The following is a 15,054-nucleotide window of genomic DNA, read 5'->3' as shown; positions in this document are numbered from 1 at the left end:
TTAAGTATCCAAAGTACTTTACTCAGCTTTATGAAGCATCAGCTTTTCTCATTCTTGCAGGTGGTGAAACTGAGATGAGTGGCTTGTCCAAGTCACCCAGTGAGTCAATAACAGAGTTGAGAATAAACTGTAAAGGAGCTCTTTAGTAACTAAAATACTATGCAAACCAGCTACAGGTGAAAACCATTCTAGTAAAACACTCTATTTTCTCTCTGAAGAATTTGAGCTCCATTAGCTCACATCCAGGACCTATCATTTTAATCTACAACAAAACAGAATTTTCTTAACTATTTTAATTGCTGCATAATGAATCTAGTTTAGCTTGTCTGATTGGGCAGCTCTACCCTTTGTAACAATTAGTTGACTGACTGGTAGGACCTAGTGTAGGAAATGTAGACAATACAGTCTATTTAAATGGGATGTTCTCCTCCAGGGAAATAGTTTACTCCATTGGCACTTTGTTCCTGTTGCGTTAAATAAGGACCTTTAGGATTGCTAATATCCAAAATTGGATGTTGAGATCTAATCCAAACTGTTGCATTTATCATGAAAATTGCTGAACCTTCATTATGACTACAAAAGTCTCAGGAATTGACCATCTTTTCTGGTCTGAAACATTGTCAGTTATGAGGCATTGTTTCTCACAACTTATCTGGATTTACCATCATCCCCAGCCAAAACTTGTTGGGCATGAATGGCTTGAGTAGGATATGTCAGAGGCATCCCTTTTATGCAAACGTAGTACTTTTGAATTGAAGTTTGCTATCTGGAAGTCAAAGAAAAGCTCTCTATTTTATTGCTTTCATTGAAGTCTTGAGACTTCTGTCCGAGTTTAAAAGGGGATTCTCCACTCGGGGAGGAAATACTAACCTTGATTATACTCAACAGTTACCTTTGCCCTCTTAGGAATTTGTCTGTTCTGCTGATTAGCATCCACATATATATGATTTAAATAAATCCTTCCTACTCATGAAATGCTTCCTGCTCATAGCCCTGTAGTAATTTCAGAATGGCTACAAAAAACAATTGATATAGTAAGAGCAGGTATTGTTCAGGCAACGGCAGGCAAAGGATAGATCTACAAATCCAAGTGGGAACTTTCCTAAAGCAGTGAGGATGCAGGTACATCCTACCCTTTGGATCTCTGCCAGTCTTGAACCTACATCCACCACTAAATCCGTGATGTTGGTTATCTTTCTGGCTATAGTATATTCAATGGTTTATGCTTTGCTGCAGGATTGATTGAAAGGAGAAACTGGTGACGGTATGTTTTAGCACATCTGTAATGGTAGACATAGAAACTAATCAAAGTAAACTGCCTTTTTCTCCAACTAGTTAATCTCTTCATGGTGTACCATTGCTACCATCATTTTGACTCTCTTTCTGTCTCTCATTCCAAAACAGGCTGGATTGTAGTAATGAAGGTTTTGCAGACTCTGTGGCAGGATACAGTGAAGAAGCAATTGGTAGAAATGGGGAGACCAAACCTCCGAGCACCCGGGGTAGTAGTAGCAGTAAAGGCAGCAGCAGTGAGCTGTCCACCCCAGAAAAATCCCAGAACCAGAGGATGGGTCAGTTCAGCAGTCACTGGGAAGCATCCATGTTGCTGGAGCCTTCCACTAGCGTCCCACTAACTGTAGGCTCACTCCCCAGCTCCAAGAGCTATCTTGGAATGAAGGTGCGTGAATTATTCCGCAACAAGAGCGAGAGCCAGTGTGATGAGGAGGGTATGACCATCAGCAGTCTTTCTGACACTCTAAAGAGTGAACTATGTAAAGATCCAAGCATGGTGGAGGCAAAGGCTCCTTCAAGCCCCGACAACCCCAGCCCCTCGCCCATGAACCAGGAAAGCAGTGTTGGACAGCTTCATATCATGGACTACAATGAAACTCATCATGACCACAGTTAAAAAGGAAGATAGTCAATCAGTGTTATTTTCATATTCTTGGCATAGAACAGGAGGCGCGAATGCAAGTTTAACTAAAAGCTTTTATGTTTCATTGGTCTGAGCAGCTAGCTCGAGCAGTGGAAACAAGAGTGATGTCTTTTTACATAAGATGACTGCTGAATGAATGCAAAATGGATTTAGGGTCTGGAATGGTAATGCCCAACCTAACTTTCTTCTGCTTCTCCTCTCTCAAATCCCATCGTTAGCAGTGTGTACTAATTTGAAGGGGCAACTGTTAGCATTTATAAGTATTTTTTCCCTTCTCCCCTCCCCAATGAGTGGTTGCATCCTATGAACTTGAGTGCAATATGAGGCCAAATTAACCTTTGTGAATCTACCTATGAATGCTTAGTGCTTTACTTAGCTGAAATATCTCAGCAAGCTTCCAATTTAGAACAGTTAATTGTGTTGCCCTTGCAGGTGATTTTGGTTATGTTCTTCTGGAAAGAAGCAAAACCAGAGTTTCTAGTGCATTCGTCTGAAGGTCTTTATTTTGCCTGTTTGTTTTCCTCCAACTCTGGTCTTTGTAGATTGGACTATGGTCAAGTGACTGAATGGTTAAAGAACAACACACATCTGCAAACTGATGTTGCATTCACCCCAATTCATAATCATTGTTTCTTTTGTCCTTAACATTTCCTGGAAAATTATATGTGAACAAACGTTGTCCTTCCCCAAGGAACTGCAAACTATTTGCTGAGGTCTCGTTAAAACACTCTTGCTTCTGATTTTTTTTTTTTCCTTGGGTGGGTAAGGGGGATGTTCATTGTTTGTTTGACAAACTGGTACTTGTCTGACCTTAAATTGTTGCGTAAGTGGAGGTGATGAGAACTGAATACTGAGTGCAGGGAGATCCAGACAAGGACAGTATGTAGAGATTTTGTGTAAAGTGGCGGGTTCACCAAAACTTCCAAGTGAGCATTTTGAAGAATATTCTGCAAATGTTTCTCTAAGCTGGGAGACAATTGTGCTGCCTGGACTCTTCTTTTCATTGTGATCTTTGTCCAGGCTGACCAAGACAGTCTCATTCTGGGTTGAAGAATCTCAAACATTCTTCTTCCCAGGAATAGTTTATAAGATTCCAGGCTTGAATCAAGAATCATTGGATAAACTCCCAAAGGAAGTCCTCCCCCTAATGCTATTGCTCTCTTGGATACAGAGGTCATGGCAGTTCAATTTGTGGCTACCTAGTTTTCTCTCTCTCTCTCTCTCTCTCTCCCCTTCCCCTCCACTCCACTCTCCCAAGCAACTGAGCTTACTGTTGGGCCAGTGTATGTAGCTCAAAATGATATACAGGACCCAATCCTGCAGCCTTCCCATCTTTATTATTCCCATTGAAGTCAATGGGGAGCCTTGCATGCTGAAGGACTTTGGGATCAGGATTTATGTCGGTCATCAAACTCTGGTTTCCTTCCTGTCAGAACAGAGATCCATTATTAGGAAAGAGAGAGAAGTTCATTTATGTGAGATTCTGATACGTCTGGGTCCAGGATCACTTAGTCTGTAATATGACCTTTTAAAGCTTCAGAGCCACGCTGCCCCAGGGTTCATTTTGTTCCTTCTTTTACAGATGTCGTCTTTTTTTTCCTTAAACAGTCTACAGGGGTGTTGGTAAGAATCTTCCGAAAGGTAACTACACTTGTACTCTGTTTTTCTAGCTTGACCTAATCTAAGTAGGAATAGACCTGATCAACGCAGGCTGGCATTCTGCTAACCTGACAAACAGAGCTGCTGTGATTTCCTCCCCCTCCAACTTCCCCCCCACTGCGCCCCCCCGTTGCCCAAAGAGACAATACCTTCCCTTCCATTCCACCTCTCCCATAACACCTATGGTCTGTATACATTTCTGCCTGTAAGCCAGTCCTGACTCTGAAAGTAAAGGTGAACTTTGGTGGTTTTTTCAAAGCTTGAACCTGCACAGAATAGGAAATAATGTCACTTACAAGTGACATTGACTGGTTTCGTTGACACGTCTGTAGGTTTTTTAAGCCTTGGTGGTAGTTGCAATAGCAAATGAGTGAAAACTCAAAGGCTTCATATCCCACTCACCCAGAAGTGAACAGTTTGCACATTGCCCCTAACAGGGCTAACTCAGCTATTGGATACAGTTCTGTTATGGGAATCAGATAGACCCTCCCTTCAGTTTGGCAATTCCCAACAGACTATCCTGCCACATGGTGACTCACTTCTTTTAGGGACTTTTGTTGTTTAGTAGCAAAAATGCTCTGGAGCTAATCAGAGCTCATCAGTAGGTGGCCTTTTCTCTTTTAAAAGGATGTTAGCACTGGGATGGAATCAGAAACCACTTTAGAAGGTTTATCTATGGACCACAAAGATTATGGAGGAACAAATTTTGCCATTGTTTTTGTAAATCTCTAAAATTATGGATCTACTGTATGTAGTAACTTGCATTTTGTTTAAAGGGATCCCATCAATGAAGTGGAGACAGATATTTTTAACTGACTGCTTTTAGTTAAATCTAAAAACGCTGTCTTTGTCAAAAGTTAATCTGTTCACTGCCTCGCTCTTTGTAAGCATGTTAAACAATCCACATTAAATGCCATAAATATGAAATACAAGGAAAAATGGTACAATCTAAGCTAAAGAGAACTTTAAACCAAAAGGAGGTTTTGCTGTCCTTATTAGAATGTTCTAAAATGTCAAGGCAGTTGCTTGTGTTTAACTGTGAACAAATAAAAATGTATTGTTTTGCACTACTTTGCGTTGAGCTCTCTGCAAGCTGCGCCCTCAGGGTGAAGGATCTGTGCCAGTAACCTATACTGACTGAATGTGAGCTTTGCAGAAACAAGATTAGCATTAAAGCACTTTCAGAGGTCCAAGTGTTTAATAGTATTGGGTATGTTACAAAACAGATAAATGTCCTGCCCTTCTGATGTTCTGCCATTTTTATAGATAGCATGAGCAATTTTTCCTTCTTTGCAAAATAGCTTTGATGTTGTCATAGGTATGTATAATCCAGTAATTTAACTGCACATGTAGTTTTCAGTGTTAATTCTGTGCCAGTCCTACTACACCTCTACCCCGATATAATGCTGTTCTTGGGAGCCAAAAAATCTTACCGCGTTATAGGTGAAACCACGTTGTATCGAACTTGCCTTGATCCGCAGGAGTGCGCATCCCCCCACTCACCCCGGAGCACTGCTTTACCACATTGTATCCAAATTTGTGTTATATCAGGGTAGAGGTGTACTTATGGTATCCAAGCATATCTACATACCCAGAGATATCTGCAAGTAGTCTGGATATTTGACTTGTCTTCTACATAGCATTGCTTGCTGGTCTGGACGGTAGGACTATGATCAGAATGCTGCTGTTCATCTTCTACCAGCCACCAATGATAGCTGAACATCACAGTGGTACAGTGAGCTATCCTTTCCAGAAAGAAAGCATTTACCATTTTGACTTTATTCCAGATGTCAGCTTCAGATACCATACCTGAAGTTCCCAAAGAGAAGTTGAGTGTGTTTGAAGTCCCCCAAAGACAGCAGAAAAGTGTCTAGTTCTTGGAACACATTTACATCTACTGCAGATGGCCCAGTTAGAATCATCTTAAAGGTCTGACTTGTATTAGAATCTTGCCAGCTAGTTTTACTGTGATTAAGGTTGTGTCTGCATAACAAATTCCACTTTGGGACTTTTTACATAGGAATGTATGCACAGCCTAGGGAATTGTATGCGCTGAAGGACCAATCGACCCATAGAACGACTTCTCAAATGCAATGAGACAGCCATTCTTAATTACAAATTAGCAAAAGGATGTTTCAGAAGCTGACCTGTGCTCTTACAACAATTGGAATCAGAATGAAAATCTGAAAGAGCACAAATGCAACTCTTTTTAAAGTTGCTCATCAAGCATGAATATCAATGGTGCAGTTAAAGTACTTTGAGCATAAAAATTAACACTTTTAAATGCATGAACCAACTTGGACTGTTTGATGCTGTCAGAGAGATCATATTTTTGCACAGATCAACTACTTGTATGGGGACTTCATCCCCATAACGGAGGATTTATGCACACTTTAATCCCTTACTGTGAGGGTCAGGTGATGTGGGAAGCCTTGTTTGGACCCTCTGACTTGGGTGAATTTTTCCTATAGGATGTAAATGGCAGAAAAACAGCAGAAACAGAATCTTGACTTTCTTTTATTGTTACATATCTCAATACAAGTTTAACATTCAAAAACTGCTCTTACCAGCATACAAATAATTCAATATATATTTCCACAAAAGTAGAGAAATAAAGAATCCACTTTACTTTCTAATGCTCATAAACACAACCATAAATAAGAATCATCCTTCCAGCAGCCATGGCTTTCCTCCCAGTTCTACTGCCACATAACAGACTGAAAAGCCAACTCTCCTTTTGACCTTGTTGCGTTCTTTAGTGCTGCTTCCTAGACCTGACCACTAGAGGCCTCCATGACTCTGCCAGCTCACTCAGAACTAATCTTTTGAGCTGCTGAACTTCCACCACACTTCCTGTTGTGGTTCCCTGCAAGACTTTTCAGGTCTAGCCGAATCCCTGACTTTCTAATTGCTGACTTGATCCCAGCTCTCTTCTGGATGGCCTATAAGCAGCATCCTGTTGGTTACGGTGTCTCCAGACTTAAACTTTTAAAAAAACAAATCTTTAACCTAAGGGATATTTTTGATTTGATACTGGTTTTTGACTGATGCCGTCCCCTGTCTAAATTGGACCAGAACTACAGAAGTAGTATGTAGCATACAGACAGCTGGATTTTGTTGGGATCCTGTATACTCTGCTTGTATCTGTATTTGTCTTCAGAAGGAAAAGCAGGTGATCAAGGAGACTTGAGGAACACAAAGTAAGCTAGTTTGGCTGCTTCCCAGGTTTCTTGTGTGTTTGTGTGTATGTGAACTTGGAAGACAAAGTTAAAGCAAAGTTTTATTACAGAGCTATGTTTGGATAATTACATTCCAACTACCTCAATTTCTACTCAGTTTCAACTGGATTTATGGCAAGATGGTACTCTTTCCAACATTGCCACTAGGTTGCTGTTGGAAAGCTGATACTTGTCTCTTCCTACCCTACCAACCTTCTAAATTTCTCTCAAACTTCGCTCTATCTGAAGTGGTGGTCATCCACTGTGTAGAGGGAAACTTATATAGAAACTAAAGTAATTTGGACAAACTGTTTTTGCAACTTATCTTTGAAAAAATCTTCCAAAAGACCATTGTCATGTTATTGCAAAACTATAGTTTCCCAAGAAACTTCCAATTTTTCCATTCAAGAGTCCTTGAGGAAATTTAGTGAGCAGGACTGGGTGAGAGGACTGGGGCAGTTACTTTTGGAATTATTCAGTAATTTGCTACAGTTTAGGAACTCCTGGGTAAGACATGAGCAACAGCTGTTAGCTTGTTGGGTGGCAGGGTTGTGATATTTAATACACAAAACTGAAAGTGAACTCATACTACGTTAACCTCAAAGTTAATACAGTAGTTTGAGCTGATCAGAATCCAAGTATTCCGGCTTACACTATATAAAGAATGACGTTAAAACTGGATTTTCAGATCTATACTGTGCAATAAGACCTGGTCTGTGCACAGGACTGGGAGTCAAAGTTGGGATTAGAAATCAGGAGTTCCCACCACTTGGACTTTGGCAAGTCACTTGACCCCTCACTGTGCCTCAGTTTTCCCATCTGTAAAATGGGAGACTATTTTCCCATCTCACAAAGTTGTGAATGACTTAATGTTTGTAAAATGCTCGATAGATGACACATGCCTTTCTGCCCACCCTGCAATTTTTGTTTTGTTTTTGGGAGATTCTTTGCGCTTTTCCTCTTCAGGAGTCACTTAGCTCACCTAGCATAGCAGAGATTCTTTTTTCAGACTTTTATACAGCCGCTGGAACAACGTATTGATCAACATATGAAAATGCACAAACAAATACTAGAACATTTATCTTCCATATAGCATAACTTTTGATTGGACTAGCAGACATTTACAGTAAGTGCAAATTCCTTATTTTCATACTATTTTTTATTTAAATATAGATCAGAACATATGGTCATGTAACCACTATTCTCAGAAATCCTAAACTGCACTCATTTTATGTAGCAAGAACAGATAAGTGATAACTAACTGCTTGCCTTTGACATTTAAAATAGAAGTATTTAAAGAGATTATAACTGAATATCTGTTTTGACAATTGAATTTTTAATTGTCATTTTAGTCACACTTATGGCCCTTTTAAAACTAAATTTAGATGGTGATTTCTGATCAACTTGTATTGCAGTAAAAAGAGTTGGTGATTTTAATGAATGGGAAATACCCTTGCTAGATTTTCCCCCTTGCCCCCCACCAATTCTGCTGTGTAGCATAAGCATAGGCAAAATAATGGAACCCTGTTACGGTGAGAGTAATTAACCATTGGAACAACTTAACAAGGGTTGTGGTGAATTCTCCATCACTGGAACTGTTAAAATCAAGATTGGATGTTTTTCTAGACGATATGCCGTAGTTCAACCACAGCTATTGGACTTGAAGCAGGAATTTATTCAGGGAAGTCCTGTGTCTCATCTGGAGTTAGGTGCAGCTGTGGAAGTTCAGACTGGCTGACACACTGATACTGAAGAAGGGTTGTTTCTAACTTGCTAACACAGGTCCTGATTCTTCTCTCACTGAAATCAATGTCAATGTTCCCTTTGACTTAAATGGCAGAAGGATGGGGTCCCTAGTTTTGCAAACTCCCTTAAAATGCCAACTCAGACATCCCCCAATGTTTGTTGTGTATGTGGATCTGGAGACACTCAGGATATTTGTTGCAGATTTACTTTCAGAGCTCTGCAAGTCTCAAATTGGGCATGCTCAACCAGCCTTCTCCACGGGGGGGGCGGTGATATCCCTCTGGGGGTTTTCCTTTGCTGCTGGTAGGACTTACACCCACTCTCTGGGCTGACACAGCAAGGGGCTTAGCGAAACTGATTTTTAGTGGGTAAAAATTACCCCTTGTTATAGCCCCTTTCATCTAAGGATTTTAAAAGGTGCTTTTACAAACAATAAGCTTCCCAGCCCCTCTGCTATGCAGTAGGTATCCTCCCCATTTTCAGATTGCGAAATTAAGCCACAGAGGTTAGATGACCTTTTACCTAAGGTTATTCAATGAGTCAGTAGCAGAGCTGGGAATAGGACCTGGAAGTTGTAACCTTCAGGCCCATGGTCTAACCAATAGCCCTCATTTCCTGCTTAACAGTTCCTGTCCCAGGGCTTGTCTACACCCAGCCGCTAGTTCGGCGGCTGGGAATCGAAGTTCTGGGTTCGACTTATCGCGTCTTGTCTGGACGCGATAAGTCGAACCAGGAAGTGATCGCCGTCGACTGCGGTACTCCAGCTCAGCGAGAGGAGTACCGCGGAGTCGACGGGGGAGCCTGCCTGCCGCGTGTGGACCGCGTCTGAACTGCGGTAAGTTCGAACTAAGGTATGTCGACTTCAGCTACGTTATTCACGTAGCTGAAGTTGCGTACCTTACTTCGACTTGGGGGGTTAGTGTAGACCAGGCCCCAGAGAGCATTTTATCTGTTACTTGTCTGTACGGTGCCTAGCACAATCAGGCCTGAAACTTGAAGTACTTAGATGCTATTAGTGACTTTAATTTTTCTCTCTAAAGCCACCTCCATGATACAGCTATTAAATAAAGTCTTCCACAGGAAGGGTGGCTTTTCTGCTACCCAAAATCCTGCTAGCAACTATGTCTGTTAAATAGCCCAACAATCTTAAATCTGTTTAAATTCCCCAGTAGTTTCAATTGAACGGGATCACTTAAAAATAATTATGAAGTTTGCTGAAGAAATCATGTCTATCCCAGAGCTGAGGGTTAAGTGCAATGATTCCTATACATCCTATGGAGAAGTGTATGAGCGGTGAGGGAAGAGAATGGGAACAAATACATAGAGGGGGTGGTAAAAGAAGGGGTGAAAGTTCACCTGTAAATACTTCCTATTCTTCTGAACTGCCATTCCCTTCTGCACTTCCTTGTTTGCTCAACCCTCCCATCTCAGTTGATACTTGTTTCAAAAACCTGGTCACCTTAAGGTAATAGCACCCCCATAATTTTAGCAAACACAGCCATGCATGCACGGGAAACGTTTATTCAGGAGTGTCTTCAGGCAGGAGGCAAAAGAACAGGAGCTAACTTGCCTGTGGGAGGGGAAAAGAGCAATCAGATACAGGGAAATACATCAGACTATCAAGATCTTGTTAAGAGCTTAGTTAATAATGCTTCCATAAAGCATCATAAATTATACAAATCAGTTCTAAGTGATAACTATGGGAAGAGAGCCTACAGGTGGACTGACTTTCATAACCCAGTCCTGGAAAGGTAGTTAGCTGGCTTCAGAGACTCTATAGGAAGGCAATGATTTAAAAATACTTTGCACTTTTCTATGCATGCTCCATCAGCTGATCTCAAATGCCTTACAGCTGTTAATGACCTAAGCATCAAACACTTCTGTGAGGTAGGTAAGATGTACCCAAGGGAAAGCAGAGGCATAGAGACCTTAAAGTGCAATTCTACTTTGAAAAGAGGCTGTGTCTGAGAATGGTCACCTCTTCCTCAGTAGATCTACTCCCTGGATTGGAGTCTTGCACACTAATAGTGGTAATAAATAACTTTTTCCTCTTGTTAGCCCTGCAAAGCCAAAACAGCTCTGGGAGAGTGAGCTGGATTCTTTTATGGTTCTCACACTGTCAATTAAATTTCAACTACAGGACCAAATTCTGTCCTCACTTACACCTGTGCCAACCCCATGGAAAGTGAAGGGGTTGAACAGCTATAAATGAAGACAGATTTTGGCTCAGTCTTTATTACTGGTATTGGTGTGGGATGTAGTGCACCCATCTTAGATTTCAGATAGGCCATTTACAGCAGTAAATTTGAGCAACCCGTAACCTGAAAAAATCAGATAGGAAGTCATAGAATTGGACTTCAAGTGACTTGCCCAAGACACAGCATTGGTGAGACCAGAATCTGATTGGTCCTAACTCCATCTGCTGCCCTCACCACTAGACCTGTCAAGGAGGAATACATGTGACATACACTATCCCTGTTCCCACTCTTTTTCTGGATCTCAGTAGAAAGGTGTCTGATAAGATCTAGGTTTATCTGCTTTTGGAAACTTACAAGACTACATATATTCAGAACTTGGGTCAAGACGGGAGGGAACAACTGCAGTGAATACTAGAGACCATATTTAATAACCAGCCACATCTATGCAAAAGTTGTATGAGCTTTGGTCCTTCTAAAAAGAGTGTTTCCCAGGTGGTTTCCAGGGACCATTGAGATATTTCCAAGTGTTTCTCCCTGTGCCATTCAGGTGCTCTTTTTTACCATGCTTACGGTTCTGCTCTCGTGAATAGTCTTTGTAACTAACCAAGGTCTGAGTAGCAGTAGTGAGGATAGCAGGACGTGGGCCTAGGGGAGCAGATGCCTTTGCTGACACATCCTGCTGTGTTCTCTTCTGAGAGTCAGCACTTCCATCACTCACGTTATGCAGGAAGTTCCGAGGCAGCTTCTCACTGTGGGCCACCCATGCTTTCATGCAGTCCAGCACTATGGGTATGAGGCTCACCACACCTCCGTAGTGGTTCTTTGCTTCATCGCAGCTCAGGTGATTCACCACATCATGAGGGTACCTGCGTGGGGGTCGGGGGGAAGCAGTTATTTACCAGATGGTAAATCAATAAATACATGGAACCCCAAAATGCCACTTTTAGAGTCGCTGGTACAAGTACATAGGCACTTTCAATTACTTTCTCAAGACAAAGGGTCAGTGATGGTCAGAAGTAGACTGTGTGGCTGAAATCGTTCCTGCCCAATAACATTCCTCACCACTGGGCCCAAATCTGGTTGCCCCCAGATTTAATTTCAACAGCATGTAAAAAATACATGTCTCTCCTCTGCCCAGTTGAAATAAACCATTGACAGTATAGGGTGGGGAAAACCTGTACTGCCGTTGCATGTGACTTCAGTGTACTAGGCTGCCCATATGTTATATTTCACTAGCACTGAAATTCACAAACTTAAAAAAAAAAATCTAACTATTTGTGAGTGGGGAGTGAATAGTATTGGGGGAAATTCTCCAAAGACCAATGGGATTACTGGGGCACCCTTGCTCTTTCATTGGAATTAGAAGACAGTCACATGGCTCTAATAGATGTGTGTGGTGGTCTGGAGTACAAATTTTGCTTACATCAGCAGAGGACCATGCCTCTCTGTTTCCCAGCTTTATAAATTGCTTAAGTGATGTTTGCTTTTTTTACAATGAGAAATGTATAAAAAAAGTGAGCTGATGATAGACGTACTTGGCTCGAATGGTGCTCAGGTCGTTGCTGGGGCTAACGAGCAGCTTGCATTTCTCCAAAATATTGTTCGTTACACTGGTACCAGGATGCAGGGCTTCTAGCTTTTGGCAGAGTTTGTTCAGTTCACTACAGATGCTCAAGAACATGAGGAGGATGCGTCTGTCGGTAGTGTTGTTACAGTGATGATCCATGTATGCCTGCACCTATGTAGTGCAACATGTGCAAGGAAGGGCAATATTTAAACCGCAGTGAAACTAGTTCAAACAAGCTGGTGCAGTTTTTATTGCTTTACGTACAAAGGACCGTTTCGATGCAGTTTGTGTTACACTGCAGAGAAACTGCCCTCTCAACCATGGCTCTGAAGGAAGCAATGTGCAGGGGAACCTATATGCAACAGGATTTCTGGAGCCTGCCTGGGTAAAAAGCTTCCTCCTTTCCTGTGCAATAGGATTTGGAGAGGTGTGGCTGGTGGTATCCACTGATTTGCAAATCCATGGCCATTCTTCCCCCTCCCCTGCTGGAACAGGAGTGCTGGCTGAGCTACTTCAGCCACGTGGCCAGTGTGGCTCCATTACTGTGATCTGAGGGTGCAGAAGAGGGTGTTTCCTGTCACCCTTTTTTTATACTAGTGAGTGGTGGATCAAAATTAGAGAGATGAAATGGCTAGGTATAGAGTCTTCCTGCCAAGTGGCAGGAGGTGGATTAGTTTGAACCTTGGTCATTGACATTATAATAATTACCACTTACAAAGCATCTGTATTGCTCAGTTTAATTTTATTAAATAATAAGACTAAATCTCAATGCTAATTCCTGGTAGAAACTGACATTAGTTCATAACACAATCTATCCAGAAACTCTTCTGAATAGCGAACAAAGCCCTTGCATTATTAAAGTAGAAAAATTAAATCCTAGTGAACCCTGATTTTAATGACATATGCTGTCTCCACATGTAAAGGGAGCACATCCATAATTGTCATTTTATTTAGATTTTTTTTCCCACGGTCTCTTCCAGGCTCTGAGTTCTTCACATTATTTAAAATATTCAATATTTTTGAAAGTTCCAAGACAATTCACATACCAACTCAGAACCCCCTACTCTATATTCAGCCCTCATTCCACCTTTGTAACACAGCCATTATTTTTAATAAACACTACAGAAAAATACAGTAGCTCCAATAACGAGGGAGTGGAAAGTAAGCTGCTTACTACAACAAGTTAAGGTTTACAGAGTCCATGTGTGACAGGGGAAGGTGGGTATGTTGGTCTTGTACTGTATATTTGTGTTTAGGAGTGAGGTGGGGAAATGGGATTGTTAGGCTAAGTTGTCTAAAGTGGTACTAAGCAGTATAGCGTTTGTATAAATGGGTAAATCATAATGTGTAGATACTTCTGTATCTATTTGATAATCCATTGTAGCATATAATATTGAGTTAATAAACAGATCTTACTAGAGGGGTTTGTATATAGCTTCCCCTAGTAAAGTTATTCGCCATTGAAATATACACAAGTGCATGACAGCATTATGCTGTCCCCATCACTGCTGGCAGAGATCTTTGTGCTGATTTCTTTGTTACCTGTCCAATACTTGCTATAGGCCTGATCTTGTCATGTGCATCCTCTCGGGTGTGGTCCAGTGCTGCAATAAATGTAAACTGCTGTTGCTGGAAGATCTTGTAAGTCTGTTCTATGTTTCTCAGACATTCTTTTACCTCGTTCATTTCCCCCCCCTCCTGGATTTTGAAAAAGGAGAGGGAGGAAGTTAGTTTTTTAAAGTGATACAATTTTACATGTGCAACTTTATTTTCATCTACAGCTGTAACCAGATGGGTTGAATTGCCCCCCAAAAATGAAAAAAATCAAGAAGCTGGGGAAATATATTGTGTTAAGGCTCTGCAGTCCCAGAGCCCCAAACAGTAAGTCAATGAGGTAGTAATGATGCTGCAAACAGAGGTAGAGAACCCAGAGGGGACCACTGACAATCAGATGCCATAAACCCTAGTGGATCTATTGTAAACATAATGTAGCAATGCATCAAACACAATGCTGTGAGAGGACCAAAGGGAGAAATATCTTCTCTTATCCAGTGTAAAGCTATTGCCCAAGCGGCTTGAAAACTGTCTTCTAACATTAAATGAAGGCCAGCTTGAGCGGCAGTGTGCAGTAAAGTGCGATGGAACAAGGGAGACCTGGACTTGAGGTTAACCTCTGGCTCTTTCACAGCGAGATGAGGGCCTGGCAAGGGGTGCTGATTTCCAGTGCTGGTCTTGTCTGAATGTAGAGGCAGTGTGAGCACTGCCTAGGGCTACCAGTTTCTATACTCCCCCACCTCCCTAGTTTCACCTTAACTTGTCTTGCCCCTACCCCAGAGAAGCTCCGACTATTCTTGTCCTTTTGATCCTCCAGTTTAAAAAAAAAATTCATTACTATTGCTCCTAGCCCCAGCAATCTAGATGCTAAAGGGGCACTGTGGGCACCACCACCATTTGCATGTCCTTGGTTAAATCTGGCTCTCAAGTTCTGGGATCAGAGGAAGGATTGTTATAGTGCCCATAAGTGCACACACCACTCAGCTGGGAATGGTATTAATGCTCTGAGTAGACAGTGCAGAGCCAGAAGGTGACCCAGAATGAAAGGGAAAACTGTCCATGGTTCCAAATTCCATGGCTGGATTTGTCAAGTGTATAGTTACTTTTGGGTGCCTTCTCCATCAACAGATCGTGAGGCTTTCCCCTCTTACAGACAGAGCATAGGCCACCTCGTAG

At 41.6% G+C, this 15,054-nt stretch overlaps 2 protein-coding genes across 5 annotated transcripts in view; one reads left to right on the top strand and one right to left on the bottom strand.

The window, feature by feature from the left end:
* Nucleotides 1-3,714, top strand: part of TSC1 (TSC complex subunit 1) — a 43,922-nt gene extending 40,208 nt beyond the window's left edge. For all 4 annotated transcript variants that reach the window (XM_024210421.3, XM_024210419.3, XM_026657353.2 and 1 more), the window contains one exon: nucleotides 1,405-3,714. In XM_024210421.3, the coding sequence (XP_024066189.2) occupies nucleotides 1,405-1,909 (505 nt within the window). In that variant the 3' untranslated portion in view covers nucleotides 1,910-3,714. The remainder of the gene's footprint in view (nucleotides 1-1,404) is intronic.
* A 7,515-nt stretch (nucleotides 3,715-11,229) lies between these two features.
* On the bottom strand, nucleotides 11,230-14,010 carry SPACA9 (sperm acrosome associated 9). The gene is made up of 3 exons (XM_024210423.2): nucleotides 13,867-14,010; nucleotides 12,293-12,495; nucleotides 11,230-11,623 (listed from the first exon to the last, which is right to left on the bottom strand). Exons 1-3 carry the CDS (start codon nucleotides 14,008-14,010, stop codon nucleotides 11,230-11,232), a joined length of 741 nt encoding a protein of 246 aa, XP_024066191.2.
* Between the last annotated feature and the right edge of the window lie 1,044 nt (nucleotides 14,011-15,054).

The sequence above is a fragment of the Terrapene carolina genome, unplaced genomic scaffold, assembly GCF_002925995.2.
Source record: "Terrapene carolina triunguis isolate 2854851 unplaced genomic scaffold, T_m_triunguis-2.0 Scaffold238, whole genome shotgun sequence".
NCBI classification, from domain to species: Eukaryota; Metazoa; Chordata; order Testudines; family Emydidae; genus Terrapene; species Terrapene triunguis.
The sequence above is the reverse complement of the archived record's forward strand: the minus strand, read 5'-3'. Positions and strand labels throughout refer to the sequence as shown.

What these genes read in the sequence shown, in the direction of transcription:
- SPACA9 (XM_024210423.2), bottom strand. Translation starts at nt 14,010, where the DNA reads ATGAACGAGGTAAAAGAATGTCTGAGAAACATAGAACAGACTTACAAG. An exon ending in CTATAGCAAGTATTGGACAG is followed by an intron (nt 12,496 to 13,866) that starts GTAACAAAGAAA and finishes TGCACTACATAG; the next exon opens with GTGCAGGCATACATGGATCA. An exon ending in CTGAGCACCATTCGAGCCAA is followed by an intron (nt 11,624 to 12,292) that starts GTACGTCTATCA and finishes ACCCCCACGCAG; the next exon opens with GTACCCTCATGATGTGGTGA.